At 36.7% G+C, this 27,922-nt stretch overlaps 1 protein-coding gene across 1 annotated transcript in view; it reads right to left on the bottom strand.

Moving 5' to 3' along the window:
• LOC120525915 (cryptochrome-1-like) overlaps window positions 1–27,922 on the bottom strand; it is a 77,795-nt gene that overhangs the window by 33,508 nt on the left and 16,365 nt on the right. The window contains exons 3-8 of the mRNA XM_039748602.1: window positions 15,122–15,230; window positions 13,311–13,453; window positions 10,661–10,845; window positions 10,270–10,358; window positions 8,052–8,192; window positions 7,660–7,971 (exon numbers count right to left, since the gene is read on the bottom strand). Of these exons, the coding sequence (XP_039604536.1) occupies window positions 7,660–7,971; window positions 8,052–8,192; window positions 10,270–10,358; window positions 10,661–10,845; window positions 13,311–13,453; window positions 15,122–15,230 (979 nt within the window). The remainder of the gene's footprint in view (window positions 1–7,659; window positions 7,972–8,051; window positions 8,193–10,269; window positions 10,359–10,660; window positions 10,846–13,310; window positions 13,454–15,121; window positions 15,231–27,922) is intronic.

The following is a 27,922-nucleotide window of genomic DNA, read 5'->3' as shown; positions in this document are numbered from 1 at the left end:
TGGAAAAGAAATAAAAATGAGTTGGTCCATTTCTTTTGTTGTTAAGAGGTTGAGTTCTCACTGTTAAGCCTGCCTTTTCCTATAAAATGCTTCATTTTGAAACCTGGGGCCTCATGTATAAATGGTGCCTACGCACAAAAATGTTACGTATGAACGTTTCCAAGTTCAAATCGCGATGCATAAAACCTAAACTTGGCGTAAAGCCACGCACATTTCCACGTCAGCTCATACCCTGGCAAACACAAGTTCTGTGCTCGGTTTTGCAGACTGGTGGCACCCAGCGTCAAAGCAGTGCTTCTGTTCCAGTGTGGTTTCCCTTTCTTTTTTAGATCCACATCCATGAGGCAGCTTTATAAATACACTGAAATTAACCGCATATTGTTTATTAGTTTAATGCATCTGATTGTAATTAACCTGTAACAATATAATGGTCCACAGAATGGTCAAACTATTCTAAATACAATAGCTGCTTTAGCGTTGTTACTTTCACTTGCTCCCGTTAGGGGTTGCCACAGCGGACCATCTTTTTCCATATTACTCTCACTGCACCACTTGGAGTATTTACATCACTTTATCGGAGTGGGGAATCACAGCTGTACAGCAACCTTTCCTGTACGGACCTCGCGGTTCAGAAACAGTTTCATCCCAAGAACTATAAAACGCACTCAATCAGTCCATCAAGTGCTTCTTGTAGAACTGTTTGTATTTATAAGTACAGTTACCTCACTGTAAACATGTGGCACAGTTATAATACTGCACAACCTGAGCCACGTTATAAAGCGCATATTTACATATGATAACGATATCACTTTTAAGATGAAATGCAGCAAAATATGTTTATTATACTTTAACTTAATTTAAATAATCTATATTGTTAATAAATAAACATGTGAAGACACGGTGTTGCAGCGCTAGCAAGGAGCTGGCGCTCCGTTCACGGATTGTTCCTGCCTCGCGCTGTATTCTTGCTGGGACTGGCACGACACTGGATGGACAGAATAATTTAACATGTACTACAAAGATATTTCAATGTTCCTTAAAAGTTTTGAAGAATCAGCATTCTAAGCTTACAAAAGGCTTAACATCTATTACAGAGCTGATTGTGTGGTGATTGGGTATTTGGAGAAAGAAAAGGACGGACAGGAATTGGGGGTTAGTACGTTTGAAACAGATAGTACTGCTGCAATAAATTATTTCATCTAAGGTCGCACATGGCGCAGCAAACATCCTGCGTGAGGCATGAACAATCACTGCGCCACCGTGTTCCCATGTTTAATAACATGCTTTAACTCATATCATCATGAAAATGATATCAAGTATACATCTCAATATTTTAATACTGTAATATCACGAATGTAATAGATTCTGTGTCCTGTCGGAGGAAGAGAAAGTGCGTTTAAGAAACACGTACTGATTCACACACATAGAAGATCAAATACAAAACAAAGCATTTAACGTGCTACTTTAGTTATGATGGGATTTGAGAAACTAATAAATTAAACGATTTTAAGATGAAGTTTATGATGTTCTACTTTAATGACAAAATAACTACATGATTAATGTGGAAATTTTGAGATTTCATGCTTTTTTTCCCCAAAATTCCTTCAGAGTTTTCCTGCGGAGACCTCGGAGGATGCAAAAATAAATAAATAAATTTGCTTGGATATAAATTCTGTACATTTCTTGTCAGCTAATAACAGGGGGTTAAGACACCAGCTGCTAGATGAGACATGGGGCATATTCATTTGAGCTCCATGATCTGAGGGGGCATGGTCGGAGATAACAATTGCATTGTACATGCAAGATTTGATTGTGGGCAAAAAATGTTATCTATAAAGAAATAATCAAGAAGTAACAATGAAGTACTGGTGAGAAGAAGGAATATGCTCTGGAGTTTACAATTAGAAATCTCCAAGGGTCTGATAAGTTATGATCAATTACAAACTGTGTAATTGTTTTTTTGCATTGTTAAGATGTTATTGCCCCTATGGCTGAAGATCTATCCAGGTCTGAATTTAAAAGACAATTGAAGTCTCTGGCCATTATAATTTTATGAGTGTTCACATTAGGAATGAATGCAAATGCGTTTTTGGATGAGGTCTCTATCATTCATATTGGGTGCGTAGATATTTATTAAAATCACTTTACAATTAAATAAATTACCCATAAAGAATACATATTGCCCTTCAGAAAAAGATACTACATTTGATACCACAAATGAAATTGTTCTTTGTATTAAGATTCCCAGACTTCTAGTTTTTTTTGTATACTTAGAGTGGAATATTTGGCCAGGCCAATCTCTTAGCCAGCAAAACTGATCCTTACTTAATAAGCGGGTTTCCTGTAAAAATACTATCTTGGCCTTCAGACCTGTTAGGCGAGACAATACTTTCTTTCAGGATTTGTCTTTATGCTAACAAGATACTCTTATTTCAAGTTATAGTTCATTTTACTGTCTTTTCATGTTATAGATGAAGCATTACTTTTCATTCAGTTGCTGAAAGACACCCACTGTCTCCAATATATACTCTTCTGTTTTACAAAAATTAAATAAAACTCTAAATCTTTTTGAACTATACCATAATACATCATGCATACTATCTGCTTCACACTTTAAATCACGGGTATTCAATCTGTAGATGTTGCACTATATTTGGTGCTTTTTTGAGTCATGATTAAAGTTCAACAATCATTAGTCAAGGCTGCTTTTAAGTGTCATGAGTGTGAGCATAATGGAGTCAATGCTCAAAAGCTGCATCACATCCTGGTACAGCACCTGCTAGGCTAAAGAGCACTGGAGAGTATAGTGAAGGCAGCACAGAATATTAGCAGCATGATGATGCTTTCTATTCATGACATATACACAACACTTACTGCCTCAGAAAGGTGACCAGGAGGATTAAAAAACATCAGCAATTCTAAAAACCCATTGTTTCACTCCTACCTTCTAGTAAACATTACTGGACCTTTATTGCTTGCATTAATCGATTTAGGGACAGTTTCTACCAACAGGTAATAAGGCTTCAGAACAGACATTCTTAAGCGCAAATGCAGTAACATTACTATGTTCGTGTGTTATGTATATAATCCCATCCGCAATTACCGGAACCCCTGGTAAAGATGAGTGATCAAAACAATTTTGGTGAATTGCTTTAATCTTACAATAAAAATGAGAAATCCAACCTTTAAATGAAATAATTTGTTCTGAGAAAAAATAAATTCTCATTAAGAAATAATCATTTTTAACAAAACCACACATACCAAGAGATTATTGGCACCCCTGCATTTTATATTTTGTACAAATTCCTTGGACAATAAAACAGCACTGAGCCTTTTCCTATACCATCTTATAAGGATGGAGGATATAGAACATGCAATCCGAGACAAATTCTTATTATTGAATCTCTCCCAATCATCCATAGTCCTAGGTCCGGTCTTGTGCGCTCTCATCTTTGGCTCACACCACAGGTTTTCAAAGTAGTTTAGGTCAGTAGACTGAGACAGCCATTACAAAAGCTTGATTTTGTGTTCCTTTAACTATTTTTGTGTTTAATTGGACATGTCCTTTGGATCATTGTCCTTCTAGAAGAACCAATGACAACCAAGTTTTAGTTTTTTTGGTAGAGACAGCCAATTTAAAGTTTTAAATCTCCTGGTATTATGTATTTCATGATGCCATGTACCCTAACAAGGTTCCCAGGGCCTATGGAGAAAAAAACTGCCCCACAATAATCACAACAACTGTGTCTATCATACTTGGTAGTGGAATCACGTTCTTTTCAGTATAGCCATTCTTCTTTTTTTATGTCCAAGCACACTTAATTTTTGTTTATAGAACACTGTTCCAATCAAAGTTTCAGTGGCGTTTTTCCCGGCATGCCTTCTAAATAATCTGTTGGCATGAAGGGGGCATCTGATGGTAGTTTTGGAGACGCAGTGACCCCAAGATGCTACTTTTTCTGTAGTTCTCTGGGCAGTAATCCTGGGAGATTTTACCATTCCATTCACCGTGCATTGGGCCAAAATAAACTTCAGTCCTCTTCCAGACAAGCAGGCAACAATTCCGGCTGAACTTTTTAATCACTGCTGTAACTTTAGATACGGGAATTTTTAGGTGAGTAGCATTTTTTTATTGCCATTTCTGGATTACGAAGGTTAACATAATTTTCCTTTATTTGAATTGTATTATCTCTTGGAATTTGGCCTCTGTGCCACCCCACATTTATACTATAGTGAAACAAAGTCATAGATTTCTGCTTCAAAATTTCTACACACTCTGACCAACTTGGGGGAAAAAATAAGATATAACTAGAAAAAAAATGCTTTACTTACACTTTTTCATAAGTATATCTGAAGCTGTCAATTGTGGCACATGTGGTTTGTTAAAAATAACGGTTTCTTAATGGAGAATTATTTTTTTCTCAGAATAAATTTACATCAATTACAGATTGCATTTCTCTAATTTTTTTTCAGTGCCAGACATAGGTAATGCACCAAAATGATTTTTTTAAAACCCTTTTACTCTTCTTCACCATGGGTGCCAATAAATATGAAAGAGTCTAAATATAAATTTTGTGTGCCTGCACATATGTCTGTCTTTTGTTGGTATTGTTTTATTGTCAATGCACTGACAAGATATGCAAGTAAGAATTTCATTGTATCAAGTATACATAGAGGTTTAAAATAAAGTACAACTACTTTGTTACTTAAGTGCCTTTTTCAGCTACAGTGGCATGCAAGTTTGGGTACCCTTGGTTAAAATGTCTGTTACTGTAAATAATTAAGTGAGCAGAAGATGCACTGATCACCAAAAAGCATGAAGTTAAAGATGACAAATTTCTTTTAGGCAATATTTTATGCAAGATTACATTTTTATTTCCATCATTCACCCAAGAGTCTTTCAGTTCTTACGTGGGGTATTTTTGCCCATTCATCCTTGTAAAAGGCTTCTAATTCTGCAAGGTTCTTGGACCGTCTTGCATGCACTGCTCTTTCGAGGTCTATACACAGGTTAAGGTCGGGGGACAGTCAGGGCCACGGCAAAATCATCAGCTTGCACTACTTGGGGTACTGCATAGTAGATTTTGAGGTGTGTTACGGATTATCTTGTTGTAGGACCAATTCTCTTTTTAACTTCAACTTATTTTTCTTTTTTAACAGATGGTGTGATGCTTGCTTCCAGAATGTTCTGGTATTTATTTGAATCCATTCTTCCCTCTACCAAGGACAAGTTCCCTGTGCCACAGGCTACAACACAAGCCCAAAGCACGATCAATCCTCCCTCGTGCTGAGGAAACAGCTACCAGAAAACACTTTGCCATCTTCTTGTAGCCTTCTCCTGCTTTGTGAGTGTCAATAATTTGGTTTTTCAGAGAGTAAGGCAACCTCCGAGAGGAGACCACAGCTACACATTACTGGGACAAGGAGTCAGAGAGTTTACACAGCTTTGCAATTTGCACCACATGGGGTTTCCCACCAATGACTGTGAACAAGCCATAGTCCTGATAAGCTAATGAAGGTATGAGACCGCGGAAAAAGTTATGAGACCTTAAATATTTTGGGGTATCCAATAACAGTGGTCCTTTACTTTTTTTCACTATACAACTGAAAAGTGTCATCTTTAACTTTATGCCTTTTGGTGATCAGTTCATCTGCTCACTTAACTATTCATAGTAACAGACATTTTAAGTAAGGATATCCAAACTTTTGCATGCTAATGTATTTGTACTTTACTTGAGTAAATTTCAAATCATGGTTACTTTTAAGTGTTCCCTTAATGTTTTTGAGCAGTGCATAAAGCAGTGTGCCTACTTTCAAGAATGTTCCTTTAAATTTAAAGATGCATGCTGAGGTAAGTGGTTTTCCTGTTCTTAAGCTAACTTATTGGCAGCTCTTAAAGTTAAAAAAAAATGGTGTCTTTTTAATTTTGTGCAAACAAGATTCTATAGGCACAAGTAATATCTTGAGACCACAAGTTATAAATTGTGCAATTATCATCCACGTTGTATCACAGGATACTGTGGTGGATTCTTACAAGCCCAATTACTGTAACGTTAGAGTGAGCCAGACTGTAAAATTGGCTGGTTAACTGGAGAAGACAAACTCGGGAGTCAAGTGTGATTTTGTGGCCTGCAAGGGGTCAGAGGAGTGTTCCTGTGCCTGAATGCCAAGGTCTTCTTGTCTCTTGTTACATCAGTGCTAATAAAAGGTGTGTCAGCTTTCCTACAAGAGAAGATATTTTTGTTGCTACCTTATGAAATGTGAGCACAGGTACAGCTAACTGAACACTGCACTGCCAAGCAGAATCTAGAGCCACAATAACTAACTGAGCTGCTTTTAATAAATAATTAATTGGAAATAGTGTTACAGTGATTAACAGATAGTTGACAGACATTCCCTAGCCATTAGGAACACCTAAAGGACCACTGCACCATAAAGATCCACCCAAAATTGTTCACTATCTTCTTTCTTGGTGACTCCAATGCATTTTGCCAAGTCAGTGACTTTGCCAAGTCACTTCATTTTCATGAAGTTCCTGAACACATGAGACTTTGCCAAACTTGCTGTGAATTCAGCAGGTTTCATCATCATTTATCACCACAGTTTTTTTTAATAAACTGGCAGCTTATCTTATTTCAGCTGAGCTTTTCAGCATGCTATGCCATTAAGAGACATGGCTGCTATGGCTCAACTAAGTATTGGTTTCAATAAAAACTTGGGCTTGCAAACCTGCTCATCTACAAAAGATGAATATATTCTGTATAGTATGCTGCATTTAGCATAGATACAATTGTACACAAAAATTGAGTAACTAAAACCTTAAAGCTCTTCATGCCAGAAAAAAATAAGGTAGTCATGCAATACTCCTCAGCAATTTTAGATTTGATTTCTATGCTGGGTAAACTTCAGAAACCAAAATTTTTTTTTTTTGAAGATAGCTTTTCCCATGAAATAAAGGTTTATCTGTGTTCTATAATATATAGCAGAATGGCAGATTGTTTACCTCACACTGTATGATTGAGTCCAGGTATAACTAACTAACTAGCATGGACAGTGATCACTAAATGAAAAAAGTCAAAATGTGTGGTGTTTTTAGCAGATCCATTTTAGCATATTAGCACTATGCAAAAAATAATCAACATAGTCATTAAACAACTGATTTAAATATATGTATTAATTAATCCATAAAAAAATTACTATACCAAAATGTAAACTGTCATGTAAGCAAAACAACAACCTTTTCCAGTATGGAGATCTACACTAAACCTATCAACAGCAGACAGTAGAAGGAGCAGTGTAATACATTTGGAAAACAGAATGAAATGAAATAAATCTTTTGCAAGGAGCAAACAGCGCTAAAGCTGGTTCTGTGCAGGAGTAGGGTGACACTCTTAAAGCAGGCATTATATAAAAAATAAACTTAAAAAAACATTCTCAGTTAGTTGTCAACCTACAGCAAATTAAATATAGAACGAGGCACGGTGGGCAGTTAGTTTAGATGCTTTCATTCACTAATCACATTTTTCTAAAATCAATACTGTTAAGCTAGCTGCCTGCCCAACATATACAATAACCAAAACTAGATGTGGTTTCTCTTGCTCTCCGTCTTTTTTTTTTTTTATTAAAAAAAACAAACAAAAAAAAACAACCTTCCATTACCTTCATACCCTCTTCCCAGCTGATCCACAAATCACCACGGGTCAAGAAGCAGGCCACCGCATGCCGGGCCAGATGATGTATCCAACCCTCTTGGCGGAGCTGAGTCATGATAGCATCAATCCAAGGAAATCCAGTTTTGCCCTCTGCCCATTTGGCAAGAGCTTCAGGGTTCCGATCCCAAGGAATGCGAACACAGATAGGGTTTCCCTCCATTTTGTCAAATCGAGGATTGGCAGTAGCAGCTGTATAAAAAAACTCTCGCCAAAGTAGCTGACCATAAAGCGAGAGAGGAGGGGAGCTATTCTTCTTCACCTAAGGCGCACAAAACAAACATTACAATTTATGTGGGTATTTAAAAAAGCTTTTATATCTAATGGATTTCACTGACTCACCTTTTTATAGAGATCTGTTAACTTGAAGTAAAAAAGCCGACATGACAAGCAGCCAAAACGGAGATAGGGACTCAATCCTGTTGGACTTGCCAAAAGTGAATTTGCATTCATTCTGGGTCTTTCAAAATTGGCAACCCAAGCCTGAAGAATTAAAATCTCATTAGTATGACAAAGATCAACATATGTCTTACACCATAGATATTGAATATCACACTGTAAATTTCAAATTTGACCGAGTTTAAAAAAAAAAAGGCCTGGGAGAGTTAATGCAATAATTTTTGCAATTAATGTGGCCTGTTTAATGCATTAAAAAATACTGCTGCATCCAGAGCTGGCAACAAGGCAATCACATCAGGCAGTGCTTTGGTCAGAGCTGCATTTTCATGTGTTTTTTTTTTTAACATTAAAAAACAATAATATAAACCAGTAAAGTGTGAACCTTAAGAATTACATACACATCAAGTACAGTATTTATATACTACCTTTAAAAATTTTGAGAAATCAAATTTAATTTGAAGGTTTCACTACAACTTGCCACATGTCAGCACATGGTACTGATATTCTTTTCCTTGATTCATACACACACACAGACATAGGTGAAAGGATGTGCGAGTCTTGGAGCTATACTAAAGAAACACAGTGAAGGTAAAAATTACGTCCTCTCTTTTCTTTTTTCATGTCATGATTCTGTAAGAAGATTGAATCAATGTCATATACATGCAAAATAAATTTTCTTTGAGTGGCACTAAAACCAAAATTAGTCTCTACCACTTCTGTATTTAACTTGTTAATCTGCCTGGTAGCTAACACTAATTACTCCCCAAATATAATGAGAAAATTCTGTGAAACAGAAGTGTAATGATTATCCCTACCCATTATTCCAGTTTTCAGTATCTTTGCCAATTTATGCAAATAACTTGGCATAACCACCCAAGTAATGCAGATTGCCAGTTTTTAAGTAATATATCTGCTACAGAGAACTTTTTTAGTGTGCCAGGAGCAAAGATGTAGGTACAGCAGTGATTTCCAACCATTTTCCTGTGGTGGCACACTTTTTTGTAACCGAAAAAAATCTCACGGCACACCACAATTCTACCATCCACAAAAGTATTAAATGTACACACTTGCTAAACTGTCCAAAGGGGCAGGACTATCAGATGCTGCCAAAAAAACAACACCAGCAGAGACACAGCACTTAGTGAGTACTTTGGCTGGATTTTCCCAGCTGTATCATCTCTTTGGCCGGTCATACAGGCAGTCCAATATGGCACACCTAAGTAGCTCTCATTGCGCACCAGTTGAAAAACACTTGTTTAGAATTATGAAGTTGTTGATAGTGATGAACAATTGAGGATGGCATTTGCAGAGTTTTAACATACATTTTAATGTATGCCTATTTAAGAGATGCTTTCAATTACATCAGACTTTAGCAGTGCATTCATAGTCGACAGTCATTTTGATTGTTTAATTTTATTTTGACACGTTTGTGTCTCACATGCCATACCAATCTGAGTATTAATACATCAACCTCATTTTCTCGTTGCCTTCTTTTCAACTTGAGGTTGTACTTCCTCAAGTAGTATTTTGTTAAAAGGTCAGGTTTCAGGTCATTGTTTAAGTTTAAACAATGCCACTACATTTTTAAAAATCAATCTGTGTTTATTCTATACTCATTTTATATATATTTTTATTTTTTCTCCAGCCGTCTGGAGTTTTTTTTGTTTTTTCTGTCCCCCCTGGCAATTGAACCTTACTCTTATTCAATGTTAATTAATGTTGATTTATTTTGTTTTCTTATTGTGTCTTTTATTTTTCTATTCTTTATTATGTAAAGCACTTTGAGCTACTGTTTGTATGAAAATGTGCTATATAAATAAATGTTGTTGTTGTTGTTGTTATTTTGTGATTCAGTGTATATTTACTTCATGATTTATGCATTTATTTATTTATGTTTTAATGTTGGATTAACCATGATTAATTCCACACAATTATGTGATTAATTCATTTTTTTTAAATTGATTCCCATTTATAGTTCTTTTATATCGCTTGTCTAGTTTTGGAGTAGGGTTGAAAGATCTATAGCAATATTTATCTAACCTACAAACAAATGCATGTTCTGTTTTTCAGCCAGTCAAGCACTCTAAACTTTGGAAAAGCATATGAGCATAACTTTAGGCAGCATTTGGAAAACATGCAACACAAGAATTCATTCACTCACTTTTCTTTCCAGATGTCGTTCTATCCGTGTTAAAGCTTCTGTTTCACCACCGGGCCACACTGCCGAGCCAAGCCCTTCTGTGTCAAAACCTTATCATAAAAAAAATTAATTAAAAATGTTTCTAAAGGAAGTTTACATTTATAAAACCTATCAAAGCACAGACAGACAACACTTCCTGCCCCACATCAAATCATTCAATGCAGTACATGTAGGCCTTTAAACCAAAGTAAGTTAATTAACAGGTATTACTTCTAAACTGATCTTCTGCTACATGTATTCATACAAAACAACCAGTGTATGTTAAATTAGATACCAGAGGTGCCTTTTCTAACTTCTATAGATTCCAATAGGTTCAGTAAGAACCGTTGATAGTTGAGTTAATTTTTGTTACCTAGTTCTTCCAGAGAAGGGACACCAAATTTTTCACTGTGATCGTCAGAGACTGGTGTCATACACTTTCCCATGATTAATTCAGAAATTGGCTCAACTGGCATTTCTGGAGGCTCCATGCGACTGATCAGGGTCTGGAAGCGCTTATAAGTTAAAGGTGGTTGTCCTCCATTTAATTCAATAATTCTATAAAAAAGAGAAAAAACACCAACATGAAAGCACCCAGGAAAGAAAACCACTGCTATATAGTATACGGCTTATACTACTCCTGTAGATTACAAAAAATCAACTTTTCATCGCCAGTGCCAAATTATACAGAGTACACTTTGCTCCAGTTCATACACCATTTTTTTTTTTTTTGTAGTAAGTGTTTTTTTTCTGTCGCAAAAAATCTAACGAATAGTACAGCAGAAATTAGTTCAAAGTTTAAACTCCTTTGTTAATTAAATATACAAAAGGGGTGGAAAAAACCTTAAGATTTCACTCCATTCCACTTTTCAGCGTGCAAGTCTTTATTTTAAGAATAATGTTGCCAGTTTAAATATAATTTACTCAACTGAGTCGAACACTTTACGAAAATTGACAAAGGCTGTAAACTCTGCCAATATTTACTTTTGCTCTCCATGAGAAACCTCAGTGCCAGGATGTGGTCAATGGTAGACTTCTCAGACATAAAACCAGATTGCTGTGGTCGCTGGTAGGTGAGCAAGTGATCACAGATCCTATTGAGGATGACCCTAGCAAGGACCTTACCCAGCACAGACAGCAGTGCTATGCCCCTGTTTTCCAGTCAGTTGGGATGACGTCTATCTCCCAAATGGAAGCAAGGATTGCTTGCAATGCCTAGAGGACAGTCTTACCACCAGCCTGGAGAAGTTCACCCCGGACACCACAGATCCCTGCAGCCTTCCCTACCCTTAGCTGGTTCACCACCAGTGCATTCTCAGGGAGATTTGGTGGTTCACAGATAATTGCTGGATCAGCCTCAAGAACTGTGGACATTGTGAGACTTTGCAAGATCCCCTCAAAGTTGCCGGACATCATGGCTGGCTTGTACACTGGTACTGTGAGTGCTGTGCAGAGGAGGCAGAACTGCTGTGCGTTTTTCCCAGTTGATACTGGGGCTCATCGGGGATATGTTCTTCCTCCTACTCTGGTCAATGCTTGCATGGACTGGGTGTTAAGCAGGGTTGTGGGGTCCAGAAGCAGTGGAACATCTCTTGGTGAAGAAAGATTCACTGATCTTGACGATGCTGTGATCTTCGTGGAGTCTATGGAGGCTCTGATCAAGGCTCTCAACAGACTAAGCGAGCAGTCGGAGTGTCTGGACTTGCGAGTATCCTGGATTAAAACCAAGATCCAGGACTTTGATGACCTTATAGGCACAGCCATCAGTACTGTGTCTGTCTGTGGAGAGAAGGTTGAACTTGATGAGAGGTTTACTTACCTCAGCAACTACATATAGGTCTCCGGTGACTCTTCATATGAAGTCAGTAGATGGACTGGGACAGAATGGGGTGGGGGGCTCATAAGGTAGCTGGAAAGGGGTGTGTGGCATTGCCGATATCTTTGCAAAAGGACAATGGTCCAAGTCTTTACAGTTCTGGTGCTTCCTGTTTTCCTATATGGTTGGGAGACATGGAAACTATCCAGTAACCCGAGATGAAGACTGAACTCCTTGGGTACCGCTCGTTTAAATGTGTTGAATGAGCAGTTGCTCACAGAGTCCCGAATGAGGCACATTACCTGCATTGTTAGGGAGCATCAGTTATAGCACTACAGCCATGTGGCGCGATTCCCAAAAGGTGATCTAGCTTGAAGGATCATCACTGTTGAGGGCTCGAGAAGCTAGACCAAGCCAAAGGGGATGCACACAAAAAATCTGACTGCAGCAGATAGATGCTCATTTGTGGAGGGTGGGACTGGACCGCGTGTCTGCCAGGAGAACTGCCAACCAGGGTCCCAAGCTGTTTCATCTTGTGATGGGTGAGGCAACGCGCTGTCCCAGTTCATGCTCCCCAACCTGATCTGACCTGATGGCTACACTGTTAGATTCTGTTACAGAAATTTCAAATAAAGCTGCCACAAAGATTTTTTTTTTAAACTATTAATCTACCTACAATTTTTTCAATTACTCAATTAATCCACTGAATGGTTTTGTTGAAATAATTCAATCAGGCATATGAATGCCTACTGTATTTAATACTTATATATATATATATATATATAAATACAACTAACATTACTCCAACAAAAAGGCAAACAAGACAACACTGTTAATAATAAAATATTTAAGTCAAACAAGCCTGAAAGTTAAAAAATATATTTTTGATTTATAATGGACTTATCAACATACTGTAACTATATCAGCAGTCCAACTTTAAACAAGACCTTTGAACTTTAGTGTTACGTGTGAAAAGATTGTATTTTTTTTTTTTAAAGTCCACCTTGACTCCATTTACTGCAGTTAATATTGCTCAAGGTCCTGACATTAGCACAGAAAGAATCATGCTACTGCAACCTGACACAAAAGATTACCTTATCGTGAGTTTTAACTTCCTGGGTGTCAGTTATTTAAGGTGCTTAAATAAATAAAACAAAACCTTGCAATTTGAAAATGTACAGTGTGATCCACTGTCTCAAAAGCTTACCTGTCCAAGTTGTACAGAGTGTGAGATATTTTTACTATCACCTCCACTCCAGCTTCAGAAGCCAGCTTCTTAATAGCAGCATCACGTTCCTTTCCAAAAGGCTCAGAGTCGTACTCAAATGTGAGTCTGGAGATCTTCCACTCCTAAATTAAAGAAACACAGTAAATCACTTAGAAGAGAGTGAGCCTGTTTATAAAGATTATCGCTAAGGCCTCAATTATTGTGTAACAAAAACAGTTTTGTGCACAACCCTCTACAACATCATTATATGCAGGACTTCTCAGGAATATTTTAAAATCAAATATAGAAATAACAGTATGGAGAAAAGATGGAGTGTACTTTACATTTCACAATACATTTAATTTACACACACTTATCTAAATCCACGTAAAAAGGGCAAATATGGAATAAAAATGTTTCTATACTTTGATTGCCCCTTTAACCCAATCTGGCTATTCGGGGAATTTGCCAGTAAATTCTTAGGACAAATGCATGAATTTCCCAGCTAAGTAGCCAAACAATAATAAGGCTGAAAGTGAGCTAATTTAGATCTCATTTACACCTGCATCATTAAAAGAATAATCTACTGTATATAAATAACATATCAAATAAGTGAGGGCCTGAAAAATATTGATCTTCTATTGCCCACAAAGCTGCCAGGTAAAGCATCAAAACAATTATCTTCTCACTCTTGTATGAAGACATCTGCTCAACTAAAACTATAAGAGACTACTGCAACTAACTTGGTCATATCATGGAATTTATAACAAAAATGTGTTAGCTATTAGAAATTGTATATTAGATGCACTATAAATAAGGGTGTGTCACACCATCTATCCAAGCAGAAAACTGTTAAACCCAGCTACCATCAGGCTCAGTTGTGCTCTGCTTACTTTACAGCCACTGCTTTCCACGAGAAAAGGAAGCACAGCACTTTGATGACAGTGAGGCAGTGGTAAAGCTATAAAAAACATGGCACATCTATGGTGGAAACAGATTCCTGAAGGTTTCTGAAACAATAAAAACCAGGAGCATCTTTGCTGCTTCATATGTCTTTGCTGTTCCATATTTACTTCTACTTTTTTTTTTCCACTGTCTGACTCCTCAACAAGTAAATCTATGAAGTCTATAGCAGTAGTAGTACTGTAATGAGTGCAGAGTACATTGAAATTCTTCTCTGCATGTTGCCAATCTCTGGTGCCATTACAGACAAAAAATGTATTATAATGCATATATTTATTTTAATTAGTAGAAAACTCAATTGACTTTATCTGATGTACTCCTTACTCCTGTGTCAGTGCTCACATTACCTTAAACTCTACAGAACAAAAGAAAAAAACTGGATAAATTACACCAACACCAGTAAACAAAGATCTAATTATACACAAAACACAAATATGAGTATGAATGACATTTCTAGTTAAAATTAACTGTTACTTCCTACTACTTCATACATTCTAAATATGCAAATGTATTTAATGGGCACTGATCTATGGTAAGATGAAGATAATAAATGATTTGAACGAAGGTAAGACATTTTCAGTCTCAAAAAGTCTACTAATCAGAAGAAAATGCCAAAATAAGTGAAAGTTTATTTTCAATAACTTAAACTGCCTTTATTCAATACTTTATTTTCCAAGTAATTTTAAATATTTGCAGTGCATACTTAATTTCTGATTTTTACGGATGTTTACAGCATAACAATCAAGCTTGCATATTAACATTACTAGAAGTGGTTGAAGATCTACAGCATTAGATTCACGTAGGTGGGTTGCATTATTTGCAGGGGTAAAACAAAACTAAGTACTTGCCTTAAAAAGCCTAGGGAACACATTTGCAGGCTGGCCCCGGATGACAAAAAGTCGAGAGTTTAATTTTCGAAGGCTAGCATCAAGGTCCTCTAAACACTGCAGGAGGAATCTGAAAAGCAAAAATGACATTTTTTATAAGCAAAAAAAAAAAAAATTTTACAAACATACATTAACTATGTTTATTCAGTATATTGCTGCAGGCATATGGCAAAGCAGCCAAAGCTTTTTTCAATAGCAGAGATAACAGAGATGTGCATTGTACTTTATTATCTAACAGTTGCCTAGCAGAGATAGAGCTCACATAAAACTTGTTAAAAAAAGTCAATTAAAAATATCACTCTAGATTGTCATGCCTTACCCCACTCTTTTATATAAAAAAAGAAGCTTTGTGCTTCAATGTTTCAAGACAAACCAAATGTTCACATAAAAAATGTTCATCCTTTGCCTGACACAAGAGGGCACTAGAATTCTTTCACTTTTCAATCCAAAAATACTCCTGGTGGAGAGCAGTTAAAAGGAATAATCCATCCAAAATATTTTACACCATGTAGGTTGTAGTGGAGGGCAGAAAAAACTTTTAGTCTCATGTTTAAATGCAGACTATGATATAATACAAGCCTATAGTGACCAACGCTGCACAACAGCAAATGTAGAAAAATGTCCGCATTTGGGGTGGAGGGGGAGAGGTTGGGAGGGTTTAACAATACACATTTCAGTTATGTAGTTATACACTCAAAATGTACAAAACACATGTATTATTTACTAAAATACTTAGTCACTTCTGAAATAAACAGCACAAATCATAAAAAGGAAAGTAAAAGCCTCATGGGAACCTTCTTGAATTGAACAGAGGACTCTTGACCAACAAATCAGGTGGGAGAGGCAGGCCTTCAATTCAAAAAGTCTTTTCCTTGATGCTTTAGTTTCCTATTAATACAATAATAGCCACAGAATATAAAATTACCAAAAATTATCTGTGCATTAATTCCAAGGTATGGATACTTTTTTTTCCATTATTGATAAAGCAAACAAAAACATAAAGGGATTTGCTTCTTACAAAAAATGCTGAAGGATACCAGTTTTTAACAACCTTAGGGTAAATATGTGGTTGAAAGAAAAAAAAAAAACACACATTAAGTGATGCAGCCCACTGTGTGAACTACTACACTAGTCAAGAAACATTTAACTTCATCATTTAATTGAAAAAGTGACCCAAAAAGTGTAGACTATCATACTTTATGTAAGAATTTCACTATAATCAACTTGTAACATGTTGCCACTCTCCAGCACCATGCTTACAAAGTATATTTAGGACGGACTAACCTACGCTTCCATGAAGATGTTGTAGTTTAAAACCAGAGTACCACACAGACATGGGGAGATGGTGCAAAGTCCACACTGACCGTCCAGGAAGAGACTGAAGAGATTTAAACCAAGGCCACTGGATCCGTGAAGGAGCACTGATAACCAATGTGCAACCGTGTTGACACAAAAAACTTTAAGCATACTTTCAGCAGTAAATATACAGCTTTCAAATCTTTACTGTTGGAAAGAATCTCAAAACTTTTTTTCTCTTGCCCACCATTGGCTGGCATACAATCCAAAGTTATTTGTCTCCTTGTCCCTCACTAATACCCAGATAAGCTACGACTCCCTGCAAACCTAAACGGGAACAGCAGGGATAGATACAGAACTATTACTTGTACTGTATACTCGTGTGGTGTTAGTGATCATGTAATTTAACAAAAGAAAACGCCCTTAAAAATTAATCAAATACATCTTTGTAACCTGAAGAAAAAATGGAAAAGGAGAATGTTAAGTCTGATAAACTGCTTCAAATGGTTTTAAGTTCTTATAAATGTCCCAACAGGAAAAATGGTCCTATTTGTGAATGACAATTTATGGAAAGGATGGTAGAGAGTGCTCTCAAAATGGATAAACAGCTTGAGTGGCCTACTGGTAGAGGTCTTCAGGCATCATCTAAGCCCATTCCTAGCACTCTCTCTCTCATCAAAGATGGCAGATTTTATTTTTTTCACCTGGATGTCCTGAATAATTAATGACCGTCATCGACTAAGTTCTTACGTCCCTCATTCCTCTTTTCTTTAAACTGCCACTCTCCTTTTGAGAGCAAACTTTCAAGGTAAGTTTTACTCCCTCCTACTCTTGACATTTACCATTGGACCTCTTCCTATCATTTCAATCTGCAGCACCACATTTACATTGCCAACATGTCAGCAAATTTGCACCTGTAAAATTAAGTATAGGGTTATTAGAAACAAAATGTATAAAAAGGACTGGTCCTCATGACTCATTAAAAAGTTTTATGAAATTAGAGCAAATCAACTCAGCAATATGAATTTCTCTTCACAGTGAACAAAAGCAATTAAACAGGCAAATAAAATATTTGGTTATATTATGAAAACTTTTGAGCATAAATCTAGGGGCATTGTGCTCAGATCACATAATGCATTAGTGAGACCACATCTGGAGTAATGTGAAGTTTTTGTCAGCACCATAGCAGCATTTAACTCTGTGCAGAGACTAGCAAACAAGTGCATTCTAGGTGTAAAGGGCACATCCTGCTCTGACAACCTGAAGCAATTAAACTTTTGTCTTGAGCAGAAGAGGCTTCATGTGGACCAGTATGGGTATTCAAAATTCTCAATGGCATTGATAAAGTAGATCCAACAGATTTCTTTCAACTAACTACTGAATATTTAACTTAAGGAGACCAGTGGAAATTAAGGGAAATTGTAATTAAAACACTTTTTCCACACAAAGAGTTATAGGAACCTGCAATAAACTACAATAAACTACTGAGCCATGTAGCTGAAGCAGAAACCTTGACAACCTGTAAAAGGTTTCTGGACTTGTACAGCTTAGTGATGATGAGCTAAACAAATTGTCGAACTTTATATATTAGACAATGTGAAATACAATCTATTATTTATTACTCGTAGAGTAGTAGTGTGTTAATGCTTTATGTCCTCTCTTTTCCTTTTCGTATATTTATACTAAAGTTCTATATAATCCTATCAACTAGTCAAAACCAACAGAGCAAAATATTGACCTACAGTTAGGTCCACAAGTATCTGGACAGTGATACAAGTTTTTTGGCTCTGTACGCTACCACAATGGATTTGCAATAAAGCAATCATTATGTGATTGAAGTGTAGACTTTCAGCTTTAATTTAAGGGGTTTACCAAAAATATTGTATGTGACATTTAAGAATGACAGTCATCTTTCTGGATAGCCGCCCCCCCACTCCTTTCCAGAAGCTCAAAAATGTATTTGGACAAACTAACATAATAATAAATAACGATCATTTTCAACATTTGGTTGAAAATCCTTTATAGTCAATGACTGCCTGAACACTGGAACCCACGGCCATCTACAAGTGCACAGTTTCCGACCTAGTGATACTTTGGCAGGCCTTTACAGTCAATGTCTTTAGGTGCTGCTTGTTTGTTGGAGCTTCTGCCATCAGTTTAGTCTTCAGCAAGAGAAATGCATGTCCAATTGGGTTGAGATCAGTTGAATGACGTTGCCCCTGAAGAATATTCCACTTCTTTGCCTTGAAAAGCACTTGGTTTACTTTTGCAGAATGTTTTGGCCCACTGTCCATCTGTACTGTGAAGTTTTGCCCTATCAGTTTTGCAACATTTGCTTGAATCTCCGCACACAGTATAGCCCTATAACACTTCTGAATTCATCCTGCTACTTCTGCCTGCAATCATATCATCAATGAACATTACTGACTGACTTCCATTCACAGCCATGCATGATCATGCCATAAAACGGCTGGTATTCATCAGTCATTTCTTCTCTTTCCAACATTCTGATATATATATATATATATTGATCTTGGTTTCCTTTGTCCAAAGAAATCTGTTCCAGGACTGGTCAGGCTTTTAAAAATTGTTTTCTGGTAAAGTCTAATCTTTTCTTCATATGCTTACAGTTTACCAGTGGTTTGCACCTTGTGGTAAAACCTCTGTCTTTACTATCATGAAGTCTCCTCTTGATTGTAGACTTTGGAAATGATAGGTCTACCTCCCAGAAAGTGTTCTTGGTTTGGCTAAATGTTGTGAAATGGTTCTTCTTCACCAAGGACAGAATTCTGCATTCATCCAGCAGTGTTATTTTCTGTGGTTTTCCAGACCTTCTGGTGTTGCCGAGTTCACCAGTCTGTTCCTTCTTTTTAAGAATAAATCATATAGTCGATTTGACCAATCCACGTCTTTCTGCTCTCTCTAAAGGGTTTATTTTGTTTTCTCAGCCTAATGTTGGACTGTTTTTATTTACATGGACAGCTCTCTGGAACTCATATTGAGAGTTTACAGTGATAGCTGCCAAATATAAATTCCACACTTGGAATCAATTCCAGACCTTTAACCTCCTTAATAATTAATGAAATAATGAGGGAACTGCTCCACCCTGGCTATAGAACAGCTTGTCAGTTGAATGTCTAAATATGTTTCATCCCCTGGAAATGGGGAGGCTATTCAGAAAAATGAATGTCATCTCTAAACGGCTCAAACAATATTTTAGGTAAACCCCTTAAAGCTGAAAGTCTGCATTTCAATCACATAATGTCTGCTTAATTGTAATGGCCAAATTTAAGAAGATTGTGTCAGTGTCCCAATACTTATGAGCCTAACTACACATATGAAAGTATTCAGTTATATAAATCAACCATCTGCAGATTGCAAAGAACATGGAGTATATTTTGGTACAATATACTGTGTCTTATTATGTTGTATACTTAGTTAAAAAAGCAGAGTAATCCACAAAATGGCATGCCTTTAAAGGTGAATCAAATTTTTTCAAGGAAGGCAAGTTATTCAAATCAACATTGGTTAAACACTACTAATTATGGCTTCTTATGAAACATTTCAAAGAACTTAAGAAAAATGATAGCAACATCTGTTGACAGTAAAGCAATTTCTTCTGTACCTCAGGTTAACTGAATTGTTTTGCAATTGTTGCCCACTTAAATCAAAAATATATTCAAGTCTTTGCTTTAACTTCCGAAAAAACAGAGATGGCATGTTTCCAATTCAATAAGTACTAGTTTATTAAAAGTTTAAAATTTTCACAGGCCAACCAAAAACAATTACTTCCATCTTGTATATTTTGACATCAAATTACAAAAAAAAAAAAAAAGTGTTAATGCAGGCAACACTTTCTTATTCAACAATGACATAAGGTGTGCCAATTTTATTTTAATTTAGGAGATTAAAAGGCCTTCTAATTCTTGCCTTCTGTTGAACATTATTTGTTTAACATCCCAAAATACCCACAACATCTGCCTATGGAAACAGTTCATCAATTATCTGCATCCGTGTCTTAAAAAGCCCTTCTGTCTAGTCAAGATGTTGCTGTCCAAGTCCTATAAACAGATCAGAGTTCTGAACAGTCTGTCACTTGTTGCACTCGATTAATGTCACAAACTAACATGTCTGGATATAGACGTAAAATATACTGCATTGATTTGCAATCTCAGCCTCTGCATGATATCAGATGAAAACTTGAACACAGTCAAACATTAGAACACCTTAAAAGCATTTCACTGACACAAGGTCAGACTGATAATGAACTGTTCAAGATCATACACAAGGTCAGAGAAATCTTTTGAACAGAATCAGGGCCAAAGGCAGTCTATCGAAGGAGTAAGCTCATCATCTTGGAATCAGACAGCGACTCCATTCATGTTCAAAGCTATGATTAAGCAAATGCTGCAAAAAAACTAATTACTTTGAATCCAGCTTTCACAAAGCAGATACAGCTTTAACTATGGTATTGGGGACACTGATACTATAATTTGCAACCAAGATTAGTCTGTAACAAAAAGATAGATTCACGTTTGTCTCCTAACTTTACTATATAAAAAGGAAACTTATAGGCAGATTCAGTAAATGCAGCTAAATTTAAATCTCAATACATTAATGACCAAATTGAATAATCCAATATATTTACATTTTGCCTTTCACAGTAAGTACTCAAAAATACATTTACAATCCAAAACTCTTAATGAACTTTGATCCAAATAGCTAGTATGTTGATTTCCTTCAATCATCCATTAAACCAGTGTTTCCAAAATTGGTCCTGGTGAACCCCGGTGGCTGTAGATTTTTGTTCCAACCAGATTCTGTTTTTAATTGGACTTCTGGGCTAATTAAGTGAACTGATATTTCCCAAGTTCTGTGTTTAGGGAACAATATACAAATTAGAAAACTAAGTTTGCTAAAAAAAAAAAATATATATTAAAATGTACCAAGCAGTCATATAGGAATAATGTATTTCTTTTTAACAGTATTTTCATTCTACTTTTCTAGGTCTTCTAATTGTTTAATTAATCCATTTTTTACTAATTAGTGGGTCTGACTCTAGAGTAGTTGCAGCCTTTGATTATTCAGTGTTGTTTGCCTGGGTGTCTGATCTGCTCATTTTAAATTGTCATTAATAAGATACAACAAAGGGGGAAAACTGCACAGAGAAAGGGCAATGTACAATATAATGAAATCAACAAAAGAGAGTTAAGCATTATAGCAAAAGCAGAAATATTTCTAAATATCGTATAAATGTAAAAATCATGCTGCTAAGCTTTACTGAATGCCGAAAAAAATACCAGCTAATTAAATGAGATCAGAGCTATCAGGTGTTGTCACTGATTAGGAATCTGGTTGGAACAAAAACCTGCAGCCACAGGGGTCCACCAGGACCGAGTTTGGGAAACACTGCATTAAACAGTCACTAAAATAACCACAATATTGCCCAGAGTTGAAAATAAAAATATAAACAGAACAGTTATTGCAGAATAGCAAAGAGCCAACTGTAAGGGGATTCAGTATAACACATTAAATGCTGGAAGAGCTGAAAAAAAGTTTAAACATAATGCTACTGGATTATGTGTCCTTATGCTACTTATATAGCAAGAGGAGCCAATGCCTACTGTACTTGTGCAAATTCATTAAAACTGTTTGGATTTTATTTATTGGCAGAACTGAAATTTGTGTAAAACTGCACCAGCTTAATGACTTATACAAATAGTAACATTTAGTTTTATTGACTTCCAAATCAAAAAAAAAAAAAAAAAAAAAAAGAATCAACTGCTATACCTTATCAAGCCAGATTTAAAAATATATTTACTAGTAGTAAATAGTTTTATTATCAGTGAGTACTGGAATCAGACAATTTTTGCTCTGCCAATAAACTTATAACAAAATGATTTTATAAGATTACAAATTTTGTGATTACAAGAAACACAAAATAAAGTGCATGTGCTGCTGCTGCCATCTACTGTTGCTATCTGCTGGTTTGTGGTTTAAGACAGTAGAGCACTGATTTACCTTTGATTTCTCATAGATTGCAGCTTGATTTATGGAATCCTTACAAGCCCCATCTCCACCAGTCTTATACATCACTTATGTTCTTGTGTTAATAAATGGAAGCATCTTTCATTTACTTTCTTAGCAACTCCCACATCCTCAGTAAACCGCAAGAGTAAGTGAAGTGAACTGCATGCTGTGATTTTCTAGTAGTTCCCATAAGCAACTTAATACAAGAAAGTCAAAGAAACAAACTGCACTGCAATTACCTTGGGGTTCCCACATAATTGTGAGAGAAAAAAAAGCAAAAAAAAAAAACACGTGTGAGCCATGGGGTATTTTTCAACTTCCTGCATGACTTGCTGCATGTAACACTACTTGATCTTCATCTTACTCGTCATAATAGAAGGGAAAAAAATGACAGGCTTTTTAAATTAATAAAATGGTTATTGGACATATGGTTTTGATAAAATATACTTTTGGGGTCCATGACAGTACATGAATTTTTAATGAAAATGGGGAGCTCAGGCTGCAGACAGAAGTAGGTGCATGCAGTAGCATGAAAGAGTGGCTCTGGGGGGATGGTTTCATGAGGGGATTGGCAGAGCCCATGTTCATGTGCAGACATGGAGGGTTCAGTCAATTTCCTCATTAGTGCTCTGGGGTGCATAATTAGGCACCTGTTCCCACTGAAGCATAAAAAGTGCTTGATTAGAACAGAGGAGAGAGAGAGATCATGGAAAAAAAAAAAAACTAAAAAAGACAGAGGCTGAAGCATAAATAAGGAAAGAGAAAAAAAAAAACAATGGTAGTGATAGAGCTGGTGTGGCAGCATGGTGGCAAGTGGTCAGAGATGGCCCTGGGTTGAATAAGCAGATGGCACTCACAGGGCAGGGTCACTCCTGCAGAGTGTCCAAGCAGCAACAGTGACCATCTGTTCTGAGCAGGCTCTCACTAAAGGTTTTTAGACAAAGGATCAGGGCTCGTAAGGTGCCAAGGATAAGGGTGTGAGGAGATGTAATTTTGAAGAAGGAAGCACCTAAGCTCATGAAAGATTTATGGATAGGTCCCAACTCTGTTTCAACTTCGATTTTAACTTATTTTATTGGATTACTTTGCTGATTTTTTTTACCTCCACATGGACACTGCTTTTAGCAGGGATTCTTTATTTAAGACAAGTCAGGCACTACAGTTTTGACTAGTTGAAAATTGCTTGAATAATAAAATCACTGACAATGGGCATCACAATCGTATAATGTTCCCGGTTAATGACAAAAAAACTGAACCTCAAGCTTACATTTAAAGAGTAGATTAAGTTTCCTGCATGGTTTATAATTATATAAAGGAAACCTGGGGCCTCAGGAAACGTCCTTGGATATTATGAGGTAGATGGGGTAGACAGTCATAAGCATTTTCCTGTGTACAGAAGACTGAATAAATCTACTACGTTTCAGCCACCTGCACAAAGTCCTGCTCCTTTCACATCAGAAGTTATATTCCAAATGCTAGGAGGTGAAGAAAGAAGGTAAGTGAAAGACAAGAATGGCTTGTATCCTAGGGGCACAGAGCTTAACAATAGAGAAATCTGAAAAGAAATCCAGAAAACAGGAAAAAGAATAAATACTGATGCTTAATGCTACTGTTGTCAAATCTTGTATCTATTCACTGTAAATGCCTAATGAAAATTAAGCATGGTTCAGATTTTTTTTGGTTCTTACAAAAAAAAAAAAAAGACAATTTTAGAGTTTGCAGCAGTTTTCAGTGTATATTTGAGTTTTCAATGATTAATTTACCAGCTTTCCTACCAATATGTCTTCTTGGCCCTCTGTATCTTGAAAATACCCAAGGTTTTGCAAAGCAGCATCCAGATCTACTGCCCTTTAACTCTTTCTGAGTAAAAATGTACCCTCTAAGTTTAACACAATCATAAAACATTTGACTTTTCTTCAAAATCATATGATAGCTTAATCATCTCTTCTTATATTTTTTAATTTTTTATTCCTTCCATTAACATCCATTTGGCAAAAACATTATTAATCTAGCTGCACCTGGGTATTGTAACATCATCACAATAATGGCAAAGAGGATAAGATCAAGTAAGAATGTTTGATAATCAACATACATAATTTGTTTACAAAATAAGGAAGCACAAAATATAAATAACTTTTATACAATTATTTTCATATTATGTTTCCAAACGTGTCTAAAAAGTGATGGGGTGAAAACTATTAATATCAAAAAAAAAAATTATTATTCTTTAACAAAAGTAAAACTTGAATGAAAAAAAAATATATTTTAAGAAATTAATTCAAAGACATTGCTTAGTAATGAAAAAACCCATAGAATTAAAAAAAAACACCTGTTTACCTAGCCTACTATTACAAATGACACCAACCAAGACGTTTGGAATTAATCAAATGTTTCCCAGGTTTCTGCTTGCAGTACAGTGTGCCCAGTAAGTTACTTATAGATTGCTTTAAAGCTAGCTTTAGTTTAGTATATAATAGTTGTCAGAAGATGTAAACTTCATATGCCAAAAGGTAAAAGTTTGCACTTCTCCAATACATAGGTCTGGGTAGAAAAATAAATTACCAAAAGATGAACACCTTAGTAACTCGAACCTGATGACTGTTCAGACTTCTGCAGCCTTTTTACAGAAGTTCTGCATTTCTCGCCATTTTTCTTTTTATTTTCTGAACTTATTTACCAGTTACTAGTCTTCTTTAAAATTAGAACTGATTTGGTTTCTGGCTTGTCACTGATAGTAGCCACTAGAGATCTGATAAACAGATTTTAAGTTTACTGACAAACCGTAGTGCATGCAAACTCAGGTGCTGACTTGTCATGACTGCACTTCAAACAGACTGCAGACAGGATGGAGTTGCAAAGAGGACCCAACGGCTGCCTTATGTCTGCAACACCTGAAACAGTAAGAGACACGGAGAAAATGAATGTGGAGTGTATTAAATACTCTCATAATCAGCTACTTACCCTGCAATTGTAAGTACCTAAGCTCAGTTACACCTTACTGCAGGAGCCGTTTGTACACAGACTGAAAGGGCAATGTGCCCATGCCAGTAAAAGTAAAGCAAAGGTTTTAGAAGTAGTCTACCATATATTGTAATGGGAATTGTTTTATCACTGTCCATTAAGATGGGTGAAATGTCAGGGCATACAAGTACAGTTGCATTTTGTGTGTTACAGAGAGTAGCCTTAAACTTGATATACCGGACACTATTGTAATGCTGGACAGATTTCATTTACTGAAGCAGATACAGACCACAGTGTGGTGTGGAAAAAAGACAGGAGGGGGACTGATCATCTATGTGAATGAGGAATGGTGTCAAAGGGAGCATATAACAGTAAAACTACAGTTTGTAATTCAGACATTGAAATTGTGGCTGTCAGAAAGTGTCCACAGTATATGCCCAGGGAGATAAATTACATCATTTAATAAATGTTTATATTCCTCCCTCTGCAAATGGAGACCGAGCAACTAAAATGACTCATTCTGCCACCAACATTTTAATGATGACTCACTCTAATCCTGCAGTTATAATATGAGGCGACTAAAACCATGTGACTTTGAAACAAAAGATGACAAACTTTTATCAGTTTGTGACAGATTCCAATAAAGGAAATAAGCTTTACTCAAATCTTAAAGATGCTATTAAGTGTAATCTCTTGCTCCATTAGGCAAATCTGATTCAACTTATTTCCAGCTACAAGCCTAGTTTTAGATGGCAACATGTTATCACCACAATAGTAAGGAAGTGGAACCTAGAGGATGGAATGGCTCTGAATAACTGCTTCCAAATGACAGACTTGGAAATGACATGCAAGTCAAGCGGGGACAATATTGTGGAACAATGTCACTGCATTGCTGACTCTTAACTTCCGTGTTGACACACTGTTACCCACAAAGACAGCACATTGCTTTCCAACCAAAAAGCCATGACAAAATTAATGAAAGGACTTTCAAATTAAATGACAAAGAGGTGGTGAAGGATGTACATTACATATTGCAACTCCATCCATGCACAGCATGTGCAAAAGAAAAACCTGAGTGAAGGAAAGGAAAGGAAACTTACAAGCTAAAATAGAAAACACTCATTCAGAATAAAATGAAGGATGTCTGGAATGGACTGGGTGTAATCGTTAGACTGAACCGATCCAAGTCTTGGGAGCTAGAAGGAAATGTGGATAACGCCAATGACCTGAACCAATTTTTTAATAGATTTTCCCTCCCACTGTCTCCCAACACCATTCCTAACTATATCAACATCTCCTACCATGTCAACTGGAATGGCCAACGAGAAGTCCAATCCTGACCATCAGTGTGGACTCTCCATAACTGGAGACCAAGTAAGGAGGCAACTGAGGAATCGTCACACAGGAAAAGATGGTGTCAGTCCTCCAATTCTTAAGGCCTATGCTGACCAACTTTGTGGTATCCTCTGTCACCTATTCAGTCTGTCCCCAAGTCTTCAGAAAGTGCCGCTGCCGTGGAAAACATCCTGCATTGTTCCGGTTCCAAAGAAGGCAGGCACCCATTGACCTAATGACTACAGACCAGTGGCACTTACCTCACACATTATAAAGAACTTTGAGAGACTTGTCCTGGACTATACGAGTCCTCTTATGCTAGACCAGCTTGATCCACTGCAGTTTGCCTATCGGACAAAGACTGGAGTGAAGATGTAATTACCTATCTGCTCCATAAGGCTTACTCTCACCTGCACAAAGCTGGCAGTACTGTGAGGATTATGGGTTTTGACTATCCAGCTATCCCTGTTGAGGGGTAAGCTCAGAGATAGGGAGGTGGAGGAGCCTATGTTGTCCTGGATAATGGACTATCTGTTGGGCAGACCACAGTTTGTGCAACTCAAGGACTGTGTTTCTGATATGGATGCGAGCAACACTGGAGCATCACAAGGAACGGTCTTGCCTTCCTTTCTCTTTACAATGTTCACATCAGACTATAAATAGAAGAGGAGACAGAGGATTGGAGTCAAGAGGAAGTGTTTGTTGCTTGATGTCAAGAGAATTGTCTGCATCTCAGTAAAACCAAGGAATCGATTATTGACTTTCGCCACACCAAAGAGCCTTTCATGTCCGGTCAATATTCAAGCAGTGGATGTACAGGTGGTCCACTCCAACAAGTACCTGGTGGTTTTTAATGACAGGTTGGACTGGTCTCAGAACATAAAGGAACTATATAAGAAAAAAGGAGAGAACAGACTCCTTTAGCGTGGGAAAGTGACATCCTTCACAGCTTCTGTAACTCTGTGATGGCCGTTGCGAATTTCTACACTGTTATGTGCTGGGTTGGTAACATTACTTCAGGAGACGATCACTGAATCAATAAGCAAATTAAAAAGGCACCCTCAGCTACAGAATGCACTCTGGACCCCCATAGGTTATAAAGAAGGACAGAATTAAAACAAAATTGATTGCCATTATGAA

Source organism: Polypterus senegalus, chromosome 3 (assembly GCF_016835505.1).
Source record: "Polypterus senegalus isolate Bchr_013 chromosome 3, ASM1683550v1, whole genome shotgun sequence".
Lineage (NCBI taxonomy): Eukaryota > Metazoa > Chordata > Cladistia > Polypteriformes > Polypteridae > Polypterus > Polypterus senegalus.
The sequence above is the reverse complement of the archived record's forward strand: the minus strand, read 5'-3'. Positions and strand labels throughout refer to the sequence as shown.